The following is a 14,469-nucleotide window of genomic DNA, read 5'->3' as shown; positions in this document are numbered from 1 at the left end:
AAGCCCCTGCAGTGGGCTGGGAGGGCCTCCTGCTCCTGCTCAGGTAGCAGGTGGCAGATCCCTCACCCCGGGACAGCCAGCCAGGTGCGAGGTGGCTGCCGGGACCCCGCACCAACCTGGGGTGGGGCCACACCTGGACAGAGCAAGTCCTGCTCTGCGGCTCTGCTCCTGGGAGAGGCTGCAAGGGGCCCGGCCGGGTCTGCCACGCTCTGTCCTGCCTCTCCCGGAGCAGGGTCTGGAGGCAGAAAGGGGAGCACAGGGAAGGTCTCCACCCCACTCCGGGGCACACGCCCGGGGCCCCGCTTGGGGGCTGCAGGGGTGGGAACCCTCGGCCTGCAGGGACCCTTGGGTGCAGGGACAGTGTAGCCCGAGCCCCATGGCCCTTGCGCATCTGTGTTAAGCCTCCGCAGCTGGGACGGGCAGCCGGGCAGAGCCCGCTCGCCCCTGGGGCACAGACACGTTGTCCTGAGCTCCGAGGTCTGAGTGTTTCCAGAACAAGCCCTGCTGGGTGCCAAGTGCCATCTGCATCTGCACGGGCACGTTGAAGCTTCTCATCAGTCTCGTGGCAACAACGATGATGTCCTCCTGCCCCGTCCTGCAGTGCCCGCTGTGCTGGGACCCCGCAGCCGACCCCAGGAGCTGTGGACCCGCAGCCGTGCCAGGGAGGGCAGGAGGGGCGCCCCGGCTCCCCTCCCCCATGCAGGGCAACAGCGCCCCATAAGCAGGCTCCTCCGGCTCGGAGTCGGCAGTTTCCAGAACCTGCCAGAAGAAACAGCCAGTGGCGCCGTCCTGGCAGCGTTCGAGGGCGCCGTCCCTCCCTGTCCCCCTTTAGCTGTTAAACCCCTCCTGGCTTTGCACACAGCGTGACGCCAACAGTCTCTTCTCAGGTCCCAGATCTGCCAGCCGACGTCTACCAGCCGTGGGAGCCAAGAGCCTCCCTGCACGCGTGTGCTACGCGGGGCTGGGGCGCCAGGCAGGCTTGCTCCGGCACCTCGCTGCAAACACTTGCTCTTTTCACGCGCGGGCACGGCTCTGCCTCCAGGCCCGCGCCTGGGCCCCGGGCGCCTCCTCCCAGCCAGGCCCGGCCTCCGCGGGGTGGGCAGAGTGGGGGTGCAGGAGGCTGGGGGCTGGGCGGGGTGGGGTGGGGCGAGGGGGGCATCCGGCCGTCCTGGGGCAGGGCTCACCCCGCCCCGGCCCCGCTGGCTTCGGGCACCTCCGGCTGGCCCAGCTCCTGCCGCCCGGGACAGACCCCGCAAGACGCGTCCGTCCCCACAGCAGCCACCAGGCCCGGGCCACGCCCGGGCGGGCGACTCCGTCTGGCTCGAGACCAGGACCCGTGTGCTCCCGAGGAGACCAGGGAGGCTGCCCGCCGTCACCCTCGTCACTGGTCAGCACCGGGGGACGCGCCACAGTGGACCGCGGGGAGCCGGTGCCGGCGCCACCCCGCACAGCTCTGGGCCCCGCCCTCCGGCCCCCTCAGGCCTCCAGCTCCGCAGCGTGTGTCGGCCAGCAAGGGGCCACGGGCACTCCCTCCCGGAACCCCGTCAGGAGGCCGCGCCCGGGGTGAAGAAGGGAGCAGCCGGAGGCGACTCGGCCCCGGGGGAAGGGCTCCACCTCCCGCTGCGGCTCCGGGGAGACCCCTGGGAGCCCCCGGGACCACAGCCTGGCCCGAGCCGCTGCCAGGGCCGCACCACGTCAGCCACGAGGCGGAGACAGCCCGGCTGTGCCCAGGGGCGTCCGGCCGAGCAGCACTGGGCCCCACGGCCGTGATGGGGCCCGGGACAGGCGGTGGCCAGGGCCAGCAGCCAGGGGGAGGATGGACAGTCGGCCCGTGTCCAGCTGGCTCCTGGCCAGGTGCTCTGGACACTGCCCGCGCTATGGGACCCCCAAAACTGAGCCCAGCCCGCTGGCTCTGAGCACACAAGCGTTTGCTCGAGGAAGAACTTTCTTTACAAGGGACCAGCCCTTGCTGAGGGTCCACCTCGCCTGGAGCCCAGGGGAGGAACTGGCCGCGGGGAGCCCGGCGCCTGCGGAGGGAGGGCAGAGCCCGTGCGAGTGGGTCCCGGCGGCCGCTGCTCCCGGCAGCCCCGGGCCTCCTGAGTCCAGACTGCTCCTGGAGCCGCACCGGTCGCCTCCCAGACGAGGGCCTGGCACCACGGCCCTGCTCTGCCCGACAGCTCCCGCGGGCTTCGCCCTGGCGCCGGCTCCGGTCTCCCGGGCCTCGGGCGCCACCTCCCGAGGCGGCTGCTTCTGCTCCCCGTGGCAGCGTCTGCTTCTGCCGCCTGCGACCAGGAGCCGCCTGGCCTTGGCCTCCCCGGCCGGGGGGCTCAGGGACCACGGTGGCTGGGGCGGCGGTTCCGAGACGCCAGGCCGCAGGGCACGGTCTGGGCGGCAAAGCCCTCGGCCTTCGGGGGCCAGACGCTGGGCAGGGACGCCGCGTGCCCCGTCCCTGCGAGGGGCTGCAGGCCCCGGTGAGGCCGGAGGTCTGGGCGCTGTTTGGAAGATTCCATCAAGCGAGGCGTGGAGCCTCCACCGCCCCCCACGAGGCTGCTGAGACGATCTGAAATGTCAAGTTTCTTTGCTTTCGGCAGGAATTAAATCCACCCAGGGTGGTAATAAGGGCTGTCTCCTGCTGATCCGGGGCTCCGGCTGGCAGTTATATATATATCTTTGATTAATTTAAAAAATGGGGAGATGAATAAATTATTACTCGATAAATGCAGTTGTTTGGCGAGATGAAAACCTTTTCAAACGGGGGGTCCTCGGGGAGGAGAGTCACAAACGAGTTTCTCGGTGGTGAAAACGTCCTGAAAGCTGGGGGGGCCTCGCTGGGGTCCGGCGGGGGCGGCTCTGGCCTGACGGCTGGGCCCGTGCGGTGACCGGCTGAGGCGCGTCCTGTCCACCACGGCGGCCGCCAGATGGGCGCCCTCGAGTCTGACCGTGGGCAGGGAACGCGGCGCAGGCAGCGGCCGAGACGCGGCTCTGCACGGGCCAGGCTGCCCTCCGGGCCAGCAGGCGCATGGCCAGGGCCGGACAGTCCTGGCTCCTGGAGCCGCAGGGAGGGCCCGGAGAAGTCGGGAGCTGAGAGACGCCCGCCTCTCCCCGGGAGAGCAGCCCCCGCCGACGCGGCCCCTCATCAAATATTCACCGGCGCTTGCAAGGCCCCTGGCCTGCGGGCATCTGCTGATAGCTGGGCGGGGGCAGCGGCCTCCATGGCGGTCCCCTCTGGGCCGGGCCCAGTCTGAGGGCCGGGCCGCGTGGGGAGCGGATGGCACCTCCGCTGGGGGTAGCCCTGGCTCGGGCCACGTGCCCCAGACACCCTCGGAGCCGGCCCTTGCAGCGAGGAGAGGGAGGCGGCCGCAGCGGGCGAGACCGGCCACGGGCAGCGCCACGGGGAGGCCGCCGGAGGGGACGCATCCCACGGCCTGTGCCCCCACGCCCCCACCCGCCCCAACAGAAGACACAGACACGCTCCTGCAGGCGCCTTTATTTGCTGGAGTCCTGGGCAGACCCACTCACCACGGCACAGACGCCCCAGTTCCTCGGGGCTCGGCGGGTGTCAGAAGCGGCCCTCCACGCCCAGCTGCTGGACGGCCGCAGCCTGCACTGCCCGGTGCACGCGCCCCACCTCCTGCTGCGAGAGCGTCCGCTCCGGGTGCCGGTAGGTGACGCGGTAGCAGTGGCTGGTCCTGCCGGTCCTGGAAGAGCGGAGAGGGGGTGAGTGACCCGTCCGCCCAGCGCACGCCAGGGGGTGCCTGTGGGGTCTGCTTCCGTGCCGGGGCCAGGGGCTGCTCCCCTGGGCTGCCCGCAGGAGGGAGGGGTCCTGGCCAGGGGTTCGGCAAGTGGGGGGCTGGCCCCCTCCCAGCACAGGAAGCAGAGGCGGAGCGGGCCTCACCTCAGTGGGGTGGCTTTGGGGAGCAGGAAGCCCCAAAACGTACTTTCAAGAGAAAAGCAGCTGTGCCAGGGGCTGGGGAGGCAGTGGTCAGCGCCAGTGGGGCCGGCCAGCTGCCCCATTTGGGATAAATCTGTTGACCAACCTGGTCCCAATAAAACAGAAGTGGGGGGCCTCCCCCGGTGGCGCAGCTGTTGAGCATTGGGCTGCAAAGCTGCCCGCAGCCTCTGCAGCGCCAGTTCAATCCCAGCCGCTGGCGAGGGTCCCGCATGGCACGCAGACCTCCCCTGCCGCCCGCTGCTCCCCTCAGCAGTGTACTTCTGTCCTTCTGCCTGCTCTGCTCCCCGCTCTGGCTCTGGTGAATTCTCTCACCCTCCCGCGCTTCTGACTGTCCCCAGTGCTTGTATAAATAAATAAATAAATAAATAAATAAATAAATAAATAAATAAATAAATAAATAAAACAGAAGGGGCACAGCAGGTCCTAACGAGCCCCCCTCAGGGAGAATCGCAGTCAGGAGCAAAGCCTGTGGGGACCGGGAGGGGCGGGGCTCATGAGGCAGGAGACAGGCCACGGGGCAGCCGTCCTGCTCCCGCGGCCTCGGCACTTCCTGCCATCTTCTCGCCACGCTGGGGAGGACAGAGCCGTCACCCACCAGTCCCCACAGCTACCTCTGTCCCGGGGACTCACTCGCGGGCCAGCTTCAGGGGCTGCCCATGTCCATCCGAAAGGCGGGGTGTCGGGACCCCCACCGTCCCAGGGTCCGTCATCTCCTGTCCTCAGCACTGCGGGCAGAGGCCGGGGCGCAGGGCATGGGTCCGGGACTCGGGCAGGCACCGGCAGGCACCCCCCCCCCACCGAGCCAGAGGCGGAGGCTCGGCCCCAGGCGAGCGCAGTGGGAGGGCCGGAATTGGGGTGGCGGTGGCGGGGGGGGGGGGGGGGGGGGGGATCTCTCCAGGACGAGGCTGGAGGCAGGATCTAGGGTCACCTTGACCTTGCTTCTGTCGCCCACCAGGAACCCCTGAGTTTCCACTGTTCCCTGAGCTGGATAGCGGCCCCCGTCCTGGGATGGAGGGGCCTGGAGCCCGCACTCCCCCAGACCCTTCTCCAGAGCCCCCGGCTCCCCCATGTGCACCCCAAGGAGGCCAACTTCTTGGGTCTGCTACGCACCTGCCAAGGCTTCAGTTAACCCCACCCCCACCCCGTGGGGAGAGGGACCCTGTCCCGGGGCCTTCCTGCAATGGGGCTGAGCACAGGGCCAGACCCCCAGACTCAGCCTCGGGGCACACGGAGCAGCAGGGGCCGGAGGCCGAAGTGGGAGTGTTTTCAGCCTTTGTTTCCAGACCAGGTTCAGCTCTGGGTTTGTTTTGTGTTTTGATATAATCCACAACGCAGTCGGCTGCGTGTCTGGGAATAATCAGGGACTCAGCTTTCTCCTTGAAGCTGCCACCCCTGTGCAGGCCTTGGGGGGCCCTGGCTCGTTCTGGGGGGAGGCGCCGCCGTGCAGGTGGCCCCGAAGGCCTCGCTGGGCCCCACGCTGACCTGGACGCACCAGCAGGTCTGAGGCTCTGAGCCTCCCTCCAGCCTCACACTCACGGAGCCAGTGTGGGGTGAGGAGGGGCCTCCCGTTGGGGGACCGGGTCTCGCTGGCCCCGAGGCCGCTGTGTGAGCTGCCCCGGCTCACGCGCCGCTCCCGGCACTGCGGTCGGCCGGACGGGCACAGTGTGGACGGCGGCTCCGCGGGGCGCGGGCGGGCAGTGACCTCCGCGCCAGGAAGCGCCCGTGGTGTCCAGTCCCCGGCTGCGTGGGGCGGGGAAGCTTCCCCTGAGCAAGCCCTCCGGGGCCTCCTGGGGCCGGCTGAGCGGGAGGCCCGTGTCCCCGGGCGCCGCCTCTGGAGCCGAGACCGACACAGCTTCAATTTCCGCCGCTGGAAACCGAATCCCATTCTCACCGGTGGGCATTTCATTCATCTTTGCCGTCCCGGGTCCTTAATTACAGAGCAGAGAGCCGCACGCTTCCTCCCCGCCCCCAGCACGGCCGCCCGAGGCCCGGCGATTGCTTCTCCCGAGAACCTGACTCCAATCTCCGCGGCGGCGCAAGGGGTGATTTCCTGACCCCGAGGTTAATTATCTGCAAATAAGTTGAAGCCGCACAAAGCCTCATCCTGGAGAGGGAGTCCAGACGTGACCCCGGCTCCCGACTCCCGCGCGGGGCGCACGGCCCAGGTGGGCTGGCCGAGCACCCCCCACAGCTGCGCCGCCTCGCGGGAGCCCCTCCCCGGAGGCCGCCTGCGGGAGCCTCTCTCTGGACGGCCGGGGCTCGCGGAGGCAGCCGGGCCTCCCCGCGGCCGTGAGCCCCCCCAGCCCCTCGGCTGTTACACGCCCTGACCCGGTGCTGGGGGCCGCGGGGCTGAGCAGAAGCTGCGACCGTGTCAGCGGCGGCCCCGTCACTCCGGCCCCCCGCGGCTGAGCGTCTCCCGCCAGGCTGCCCGTTCCCGGCAAGCAGCGCCAGGAGCGCTTCTGACTCCACAGACAGCCGAGGCGTCGGAGGCCGACCGCGGCGCGCGCGCCTTCTAGGAGTTACTCATCCCGATGTCCACGTCCTCCTCCGCAGCGCTGGGAGGACGCCGCCCCCTCCAGGGACGGCTGTGAGGGCCGAGGCACGCGCGGCAGCCATGGCTTGGGCACCGCGGGCCGGGATGTCCAGCTCGCGGCATCTGCCCCAGCAGCAGCGGCGAGTGGCGGACGCCCCGGCCCGGCCCGCCAAGTCTGGCTTCGGGGAGAGGAAGAGCGGGGTGCGGCCGCGCTGCCGGGCGACTCCCACAAATCAGGAGCGCGTCTCGGCAGTTTTTAGAGCACGCTGGGATCTCAGAGACTTTCCGATGGTTTTGCAGCCGTGACTCAATTCAGAAGCCCGGGCCCGGCCGGGCCGGCTCCGGCCACGCGGGGCCTTTGCCTGAACGTCCGCGAGGCGTGTCTGACACACGGGCTCCCCCCGTCAGCGGGGCCTGCCCGCCCGCCCTGGCCACCCTGGCCCGGCCTTCCCGCGTGGCCACCCCCGGAGGGCGCAAGCTCGGGGCTGGGTGCTTTGCCCGTGCGGCCGCCGCATCCCGCATGCACACGGCTCCTCTCCGGGACCGCTCTCGGCTCGGCTGCACCCTGAGCGCCACGAGGCTGGTGGGAACCGCACGGCCATCATGCAGCAGGGACCCTGCTACGGACGGGACCGGACGCGCCCCCGCGTGGGGAGACTGAGGATGGACGCCCCCGGCACCAGGTCAGGCCAGTCCTCAGCCGCTCTTTGGGCGGGAAGGCCGGGCGGAGCTGGGGGGGACGGGGTGGGGAGGAGCCGTGTGTTGGGGGGAGGGGGCGTGAAGGGGGCAGAGCGCTGCTGCTTCCTCCCTGGGGCGTCCGGCCAGCACGTGGGCTCTCCCTGCTGCGTCCAGCCAGGCCGGCGCATGGCTGGAGAAAGGCTGTCTCAGCTCACGGCCTCACGGCAGCCGGGCCGGAGAGCACGGGCCGCGCCAGCGTGCAGGAGAGGAGCTGGAACATGCGAGAACAGCTGCCGTGGGGAGCCTGGGGGGGGCGGGGCACGGGTCAGGGCGGGGCGGGGCTCCCCACTCTCGCAGGGGCTCCGGTGCTGCCCTCTCGGGGTCGCTCTCAGAAGCGGGGCGCACACCCCTCCCAAAGGTCAGAACCGTCCCCGGCTTGCTCCAGGAGCAACTGTGCTCCGGGCTCTCTCCAGCGGGCTCCCCTGTACCGCGCCTGCAGTGAGACGCCGTGCAGGTCGGCCCAGTCTGTCCACACTGACCTCCAGGAGCGCACACCGGGAGGCCGCGGGCTCTGAGGGCCCCTACGGGCTGCACGGAGAGCACAGGCTCCGCCTCCGGGCCCGGAGCCGCCGGCAGATAATCACGGCGGCTCTGCTCCTCCCGACGGCCCCGCGAGGCTGTGACTGAGAGTTTAAGCAGGCCCCGGGCTAGAGCACCAGAGGCCAGGGGCTGACACACGCCCCCTGTCAGTCTCAAGAGTGTCCACGGAAGGCGGCACAGATGCCTGTTTCTGAGGACAGTGGAACGGGTCTGCATTTAACGAGATCTCGCATTTCGCAAAATCCGCCTGCAGGCGGAGGAGCCGCTAGTTCGCGTTGAAAGAGTAACTCGGAAGCCACTTGCGGGCGAGCTCGCCCCGCGCCTGGAGTGCAGGGCCCGCCCGCTACCCTGCACGGGCCGGTCCCCCGGAGCAGCCCCGCCGGCGGCGTCTGGCCTGGCTGGCCGGACTCACCGCCAGGCACCGCAGCCCACCCCGCTCCGCCATCACCGCGCGGGCACAGGCGGGCACCACCTTCCCGCCGCAGCCACCCCGCCCGGCTTTCCTCAAAGGAGGGCATCTTCTCCTGGAACTCCACTCCTCCGCAGAGCCCTTCCTCGGAGACGGCGGGGGCACCGTGGACACGCGTTACGTGGGTCTCTGTGCCGCGGCCCGGGGCCGTCATCCACCTGCACACCCGCCCGCCCGCCTAACCCACCCACTGTGTGTATGCACGCGTGCTCTTTATTTCATTGACTTAACAGGTCAACACAAGCAAGCTTATCAAACACCTTGTTCGCTAAATACTGATTATTGATCCCCTGTACGGTGTCAGACTCCGGGTTTTTAACTTCTTTCCCCCTAAAAAGACACAGATCAGGAAACACGATTTTAATTCCCATAAATGCAGATGAAAAGCACTGATTCTCTGCACGAGCAGGGAGACCCCAGCCTCGGGCGGATCCCCAGGGACCCCCGGCTCTGCTGAGCTTCACAGAGCTTTCTGGAAGGCCACCAGGCGTGCGCTGGAACATCATCACACTCGCTGCCGCTGCCCAGCAGCCCCCGAGTGAAAATAAATTAAACATTTGCTTATGTGGCCGCATATAGAATACTCAGAAAACAGAAAACACAGCGCCCATTTATCTACAAGTTGTCACCATTTGTAAGTCAAATTCAATATAACGGAAGCTGCTAAACCTGCGTCCTCCCTGGGGGAGCAGCAGGCCACAGACTCTCGACTGCGTAGGCGGGCGGAGGGCGGAGGGAGCCCCTGACGGGGATGCAGGAGGGGCCGGCGGGGCACGGGGCGGGGACGGAGGCCCAGCGACTGCCACGCCCCGGGTGGGCCCCGCTAGGCCTGGCTCCCGAGGGCCAGCAGCCGCTGGGCCCCTTCTCGGCCCCTCTAGCTCGAGGCCCAGACTGGCTGCACCCGCTGGCTCGCTCCGGGGCTGGGTGGGCGTCCCCTCCCGGGGGCTAGGGGCAGTGCCAGCGGCACCCCTCCTGCTGCTGAGATGCTGCTTTGTGGCCTGCCATGGGGGTCACGATGGTGCACCCACAGCACCTCAACCCGCCCCGCCCCTCGCCGGGGCCACACCTCTCCCTTCGTGGCTCCCGGTGTCCCCACACCCCCGGGGGTCTCAGCCGCCCAGGCTGTCAGGCTGTCAGGCTGGCCCCCCGCTGTGCACTCAGTCCCGGGACTCAGGGCCCCCGGGCCCCCAGGGCCAGCGGCCACAAGCGCTCACCCTGCGAGCGTCCCGGGGGCCCGCACACGGCTGCGGGGCTCACTGAGCTCGGCGGGCAGCGAAGACCTCCCCACCGCACCCCCGTGCTCCGAGCCCGCCTGTCCTCCTGGGGGATCCTGCCACGGTGGGGCAAGGCCTGCGGGTCAGGGCCACGGCCAGGGAATCCCCACCAAGGGCGCCCACGGCCGCGTCCACCGACTCCTGGATGAGCGTTGGTGAGAGCTCAGCCGCCAGCCCACCGTGGAAGGGACTCAAGAGCCGACAGGAAACGCTCGACGCTGCACCGAGCCGGCTGAGGACGCTGTGCTGCAGGCCCAGCCAGCATGGCCCCGCACCGGGACAGCCCCGCTGTGCACACGGACAGGCCACCCCTCGGCCCAGGCCCCGTCCCCCGCCCAGTCGGGGCCCCGGCTTCTCTGTGAGCCTGGCCTGGACATGGAGTTTCTTCCTTGCTGGATACCAGAACAAGGAAGAGCCCACCGGGGGTCCTCGGACTCCGGGCCTGCGCTCCCAAACCCCACTTCAATAACCTCACACCCAGTGCCGTGGCACGTTCTGGAAATTCTGGTTTTATTAATCTCGGGATCTGTCTGTCGCCTCCACGCAGCAACACTGATTTATGAGAAACGTACACGTCAGCCGGACCCGGATAACTTCCCACAGAGACGGCCCTGTCACTGCTCCTGGCTCAGAGCCCCGAACCCCGGCATTTCCTGCGCAGCAGGCAGCTGCTGGGAGCTCCCTGGCGTGACTCTGGCCTCCTGCTCTCAGTTTCTGGAAATGCTTCCGAGCCACGAAGGTGAAACGGGCGGCCTGTTACTTGCAGCCCCTCTCCGGATGAGGGGGCACCGGCAGCCCTGCGCACGGGCTGGGGATCGGCTGCGGGCCCTGCTCTCCGGGGAGACCGAGCCCGTCACTGTGATTTCATCCATCAGGGCCACCTAACGGAGCCTCCCCAAGAGGAGGGGGCTCAGGGAGCTCTCGGGCAGGTGACGGTGTGGGGCCCCGGGGGCCTGGGGAAGGCACAGAAGCCCCGACCTCAGACCCTGCAAGGTTGCCTGACGATGGCCACACGAGTCAGTGTCCACGACCCCTGCGTCTGCCCTCGGACGGTCACGCCCAGCCAGCACGGACCTGGCCTCACCCGTGGACGGACGCCCGGGAGAGCGAGGGCGGCTTGGACACGCCCGCTCCAGGCCCCACGGGCCACGGCTGGGGTGGGCTCTGATGGACGCTCCCGAGACCCAGGCCTCATCCTCCACAGCCACATGCCAGCTGCAGGCCCCCGGGCCTGGCCCCGACGCAGGCCTGCGCACGGCCCCACGGGGCCTCCAGGACACAGATGCCCTCGCTTCGCTCTTGCTGCAGGAGGGGCACTGGGAGGCACTGGGGCGATTCCCAGCAAGCGCCCCCGGGAAGGCCTCCCGCATGCCCCGCGCCCCGGCTTACTTCGGGTGCTCGAACACGTCGAGGAGGTCCACGCTCTCCACCAGGTCGCCGCCCACGCTCCGGACCAGGTCATAGAAGTCGTTCTCCGTGTAGCCCTCGGGGGGCAGCCAGAAGGAGATGTCGTTGGTCAGGGCGGGGTACTTGCTGAGAGGCTGGCAAACAAGGGGGAAACGCTGGCAAGACATCACCCCAGCAACTTGGCTGGCAGGCACAAAGGGAGCCCAGCGGTGGGGCGCTGCTCAAGGTGGCGAACCCCAGTGTGGGGTCATAGCCCTGGCCTCGCCCGCTGGTGCCTCAGCCAGGCCCCCCGCGCCCCGCCCGCCAGGGAGCAACCAACACCACATTTCAGCCCGTCCCACCCGGGGGCTAGTGGAGAAAAGTTCACATTTAATTAACGAGCAATTCATTAACTTCCTGTGATACTTTCAGGAAGACGTTTTAATAGAGAAATAAGCAAGGGCTTGTCAAAACTGATATTCCAATTAGCAATGCCATTATTTGTTAGTATTTCTAATTATTGAAATAAAGAGCTGGGCCCATCAATAGTCATTCGGGGAGTTAGTTTTGAAATTACGCCCCGAAGGGTGTGACAGACACAAACGCAGGCGCTTCGCCTCTCCCTCCCGTCCCGCCGGTTCCCTCTGTCTGTCCCTCTCCCTCCCCGCATCCACCCCCCACACACACGTTTCCCTTCCCACACGCGCACTCTGCCTCGGTCCCAGCACCGTCACGGACGCCTCCCGTCTGCCGGGGAGCCTAAGGAAAGGCCTGCCAAAGCCCCGGAGCGAGTCGAGGACGGCCCCGCACGAGGCTGGCCCGCTGCAGCCGCCCTTCCGCCGGTGGGGGGTCTGCGCGGAGCTATGCCCTGACCCTCGTGCCCCCCCTTCCTCCCGGGGACGCGCCCCGGCCCCCGCGGGCGGCCCACCTGGAAGGTCACCGCCTGGTGGATGTCGGCCACGCGGAACTGCCGCAGGAAGCGCTCGTCCTCGCTCCAGAAGAGGCGGATGTCGGGGATGTCGTAGAGGACCATGGCCAGCCTCTCCAGGCCCAGCCCGAAGGCCCAGCCCACGCGGTCGCCGGCGCCAGCTGTGTGGGGACAGCACCGTGAGCTGCAGGGGCGCCTGCTGTCACCCGTGTTTGTCCTGCTCTGCCCCCGGCCCTCCCGGGCACGCTGGGCCTGCTGTCCGCAGCCTCTGCCACTCCAGTTGCGTCCTCGGCTCCTTTCAGCCCTGACACTCCAGACGGCCACGGCCAGGCCTGGGGGGCCTCAAGGCCCGGCCCCAGCAGACCGGGTCCTCCGTCCTGTGGCGCGGGTGGGGCTTGAGGAGCTGGAGACAGACCCCATGGGGGTGGGGGCAGGCCGGTGGGGGGCCGTGGGGGCCTGGAGGGCGGGTGAGGGCGACCCCACCCCCAAGTCACGTGCCGTGTGGCCACCAGGCCACCTCAGTAAAGGGGACAACGATAAAAATTCGTTTACGAAGAAGAGGACCTGTGCTCCCACACCCGCTGACTCCTGGACCTCGAGGGAGCCCCACCCGTCCGGCCACCCCGGCGCAATGCCAGGACGCACCTTGGGCCCTGCAGAGCCTCTCCCGCGCCTCCCACCTGTGGCCGCGCCGCCCGCGTGCACCTCACACAGACCACAGCGGGGGCCCTGACAGGCTCTCGTCACGGAGCCCGCCTGGCCTGGGTCCAGGTTCCGTCTGCGCTGAATGTCCTCTAAGGCAGGCGGGGCGGGCGGGTGGACGCTGGCCTCAGGCGAGGGTGACAGCACCCGGCGGAGACCTGAGGCCGGGCAGCTCTGTCCTTAGTGAAGGACTTTCAGAAAACCCCGGGCGCCCAGATGCCCCAGGCTGAGGATGCGCGTGGGGGACTCCGCCCCACCGCCTGGGAGGACGCGGCTCCCTTCCCTGGCCACTCGAGAAGCCTGCAGGGGCTGGGCAGGACGGGCCCCGGGCAGGGACACCCCTGGCCAAAGTGAGGTGGTCAGAAACCAGGAGCGTGAAACATCTGGGAACCCCCCCAAGTGCCGGGAAACAAGTGACTCCCTCTAAGGAACCGTGAGTCAAAGAAGGGGGGCTGAGCACGTGGACGGGCCGGGGAGAGCGAGAGCTGAGCAGCAGGGCGGGCGCGGGCCCGACGGACAGGGATGGGCAGACGGGCAGTCGACACCCACGGGCCACGACGCCTCTGGAATTAGAGAAAGGAAGGAAGTTAGGAACAGACTGAGGGGACAGAGGAAAACTAAAGAGAACAGCATACGGGGTAAAGTAAAAACCAGAAAAACAATAGAGAAAATCGATGGCGCTAAAAGCTGGCTTTTGAAAAGATCAATAAAATTGATAACCTGCTAGCCAGACTAATAAGGAAAAACAGGGAGAACCGAAGGGCCAAATCACTGATGTCAGGGGGGACACTCGCAGGAGCTGCCGGAAAATGAAGAACAATCTTGGGCCAGTGAATCCAGCAACGGTTCAAAAACTTACACGAAGTGGACACACTCCTCACAAGCACCAACTACCAAAGCTTCTGAAGAAGAAACAGATCGCCCGGATCACAGCCAGGAAACAGCAGGGGACAGCCCCCCGCGAGGGGCGCTGCCGGCCGCGGCTCCACCGTGAGCTCTCCCGGTTCGGGGCAGCGAACGCTGGTTCTGGAGGACTCGCCCCGGGAGTGGAGGACAACATCCTTCCGCGAGGCTAGGTGGCCTCATACAAACCAGACAAAGACGTTATAGGGGGGAAAACGTGGTTCCGACCCGCGTCGGGAACACAGAAGCCACCAGACCAAATAAAGCGAGTCCTTTAACAAATAACGGGATCTCCAGTTCCTGAGCACAAAGCCAGCTCGGCGCCCGAGACCAGCGCTGGAGGCATCACAGAGGCGGATCAGAGAGAAAAGCGCGTGATGCCCCGGACGGATGCAGAGAGCGCCCCGCGGCGCCCGAGCCACCGCTGTCCACCCCGGAGCAGCAGGGCCAGCGGCCTGACACAGCACCAGACAGGCCCCGGCGAACCCGGCAGCCGGGGTGGGGGCGGGCCGCGGACGGCGCACCCCCCTGTTCCTGTGCGGTTCACCCGCGTGCGCGGTCCACCCGCGCGCCCAGACGAGGGCCGCGCAGCAGAGGACGGAAGCAGGTGACAGACTGGAAGGAAAACGCAGGCCTGAGTCACATGGAGCGGATGCGCCTGGCCCCGCGGCCGCCCGTGACCGAAAGACAGACGCGCGCGTAGCTGCAGACCTACACACGTGCAGAGACCCAGGAGGAGCTGAAAACAGAGACTCAGGGTCGCGCCCGCCAGCGTAGACTCGGGATCACGCCTGCCAGTGTCGACGGCAGCTACTCACCAAGGTCTCCCGCCTCCCGCAGCAGCCTCCCGCGCGAAGGGCAGGCGGAGAGGGCAGGAGGGACGGAGAGCGCGTGGCCGCTTTTGCACAGAGCTGGGCGCCGGGGCCTCGTCGAGACGACACAGCTAGGACTGGCCGACGCGGCCGGTGCGGCCCGGGAAAGCGCATTCGGCCCGTCAGGAAAACTGTTTCCCGAAATGAAACACGCGCTATTTCTTGTCGCACT

General features: G+C 68.1%; 1 protein-coding gene across 6 annotated transcripts in view; it reads right to left on the bottom strand.

Moving 5' to 3' along the window:
- Positions 1 to 3,477: 3,477 nt before the first annotated feature.
- FARS2 (phenylalanyl-tRNA synthetase 2, mitochondrial) overlaps positions 3,478 to 14,469 on the bottom strand; it is a 43,478-nt gene continuing 32,486 nt past the window's right edge. For all 6 annotated transcript variants that reach the window (XM_037518817.1, XM_037518818.1, XM_054698224.1 and 3 more), the window contains 3 exons: positions 11,821 to 11,981; positions 10,896 to 11,047; positions 3,478 to 3,698 (listed from right to left, as the gene is read on the bottom strand). In XM_037518817.1, the coding sequence (XP_037374714.1) occupies positions 3,560 to 3,698; positions 10,896 to 11,047; positions 11,821 to 11,981 (452 nt within the window). In that variant the 3' untranslated portion in view covers positions 3,478 to 3,559. The remainder of the gene's footprint in view (positions 3,699 to 10,895; positions 11,048 to 11,820; positions 11,982 to 14,469) is intronic.

This window comes from Talpa occidentalis, unplaced genomic scaffold (assembly GCF_014898055.3).
Source record: "Talpa occidentalis isolate TD23 unplaced genomic scaffold, MPIMG_talOcc4v2.1 talOcc4.2, whole genome shotgun sequence".
Lineage (NCBI taxonomy): Eukaryota > Metazoa > Chordata > Mammalia > Eulipotyphla > Talpidae > Talpa > Talpa occidentalis.
The sequence above is the reverse complement of the archived record's forward strand: the minus strand, read 5'-3'. Positions and strand labels throughout refer to the sequence as shown.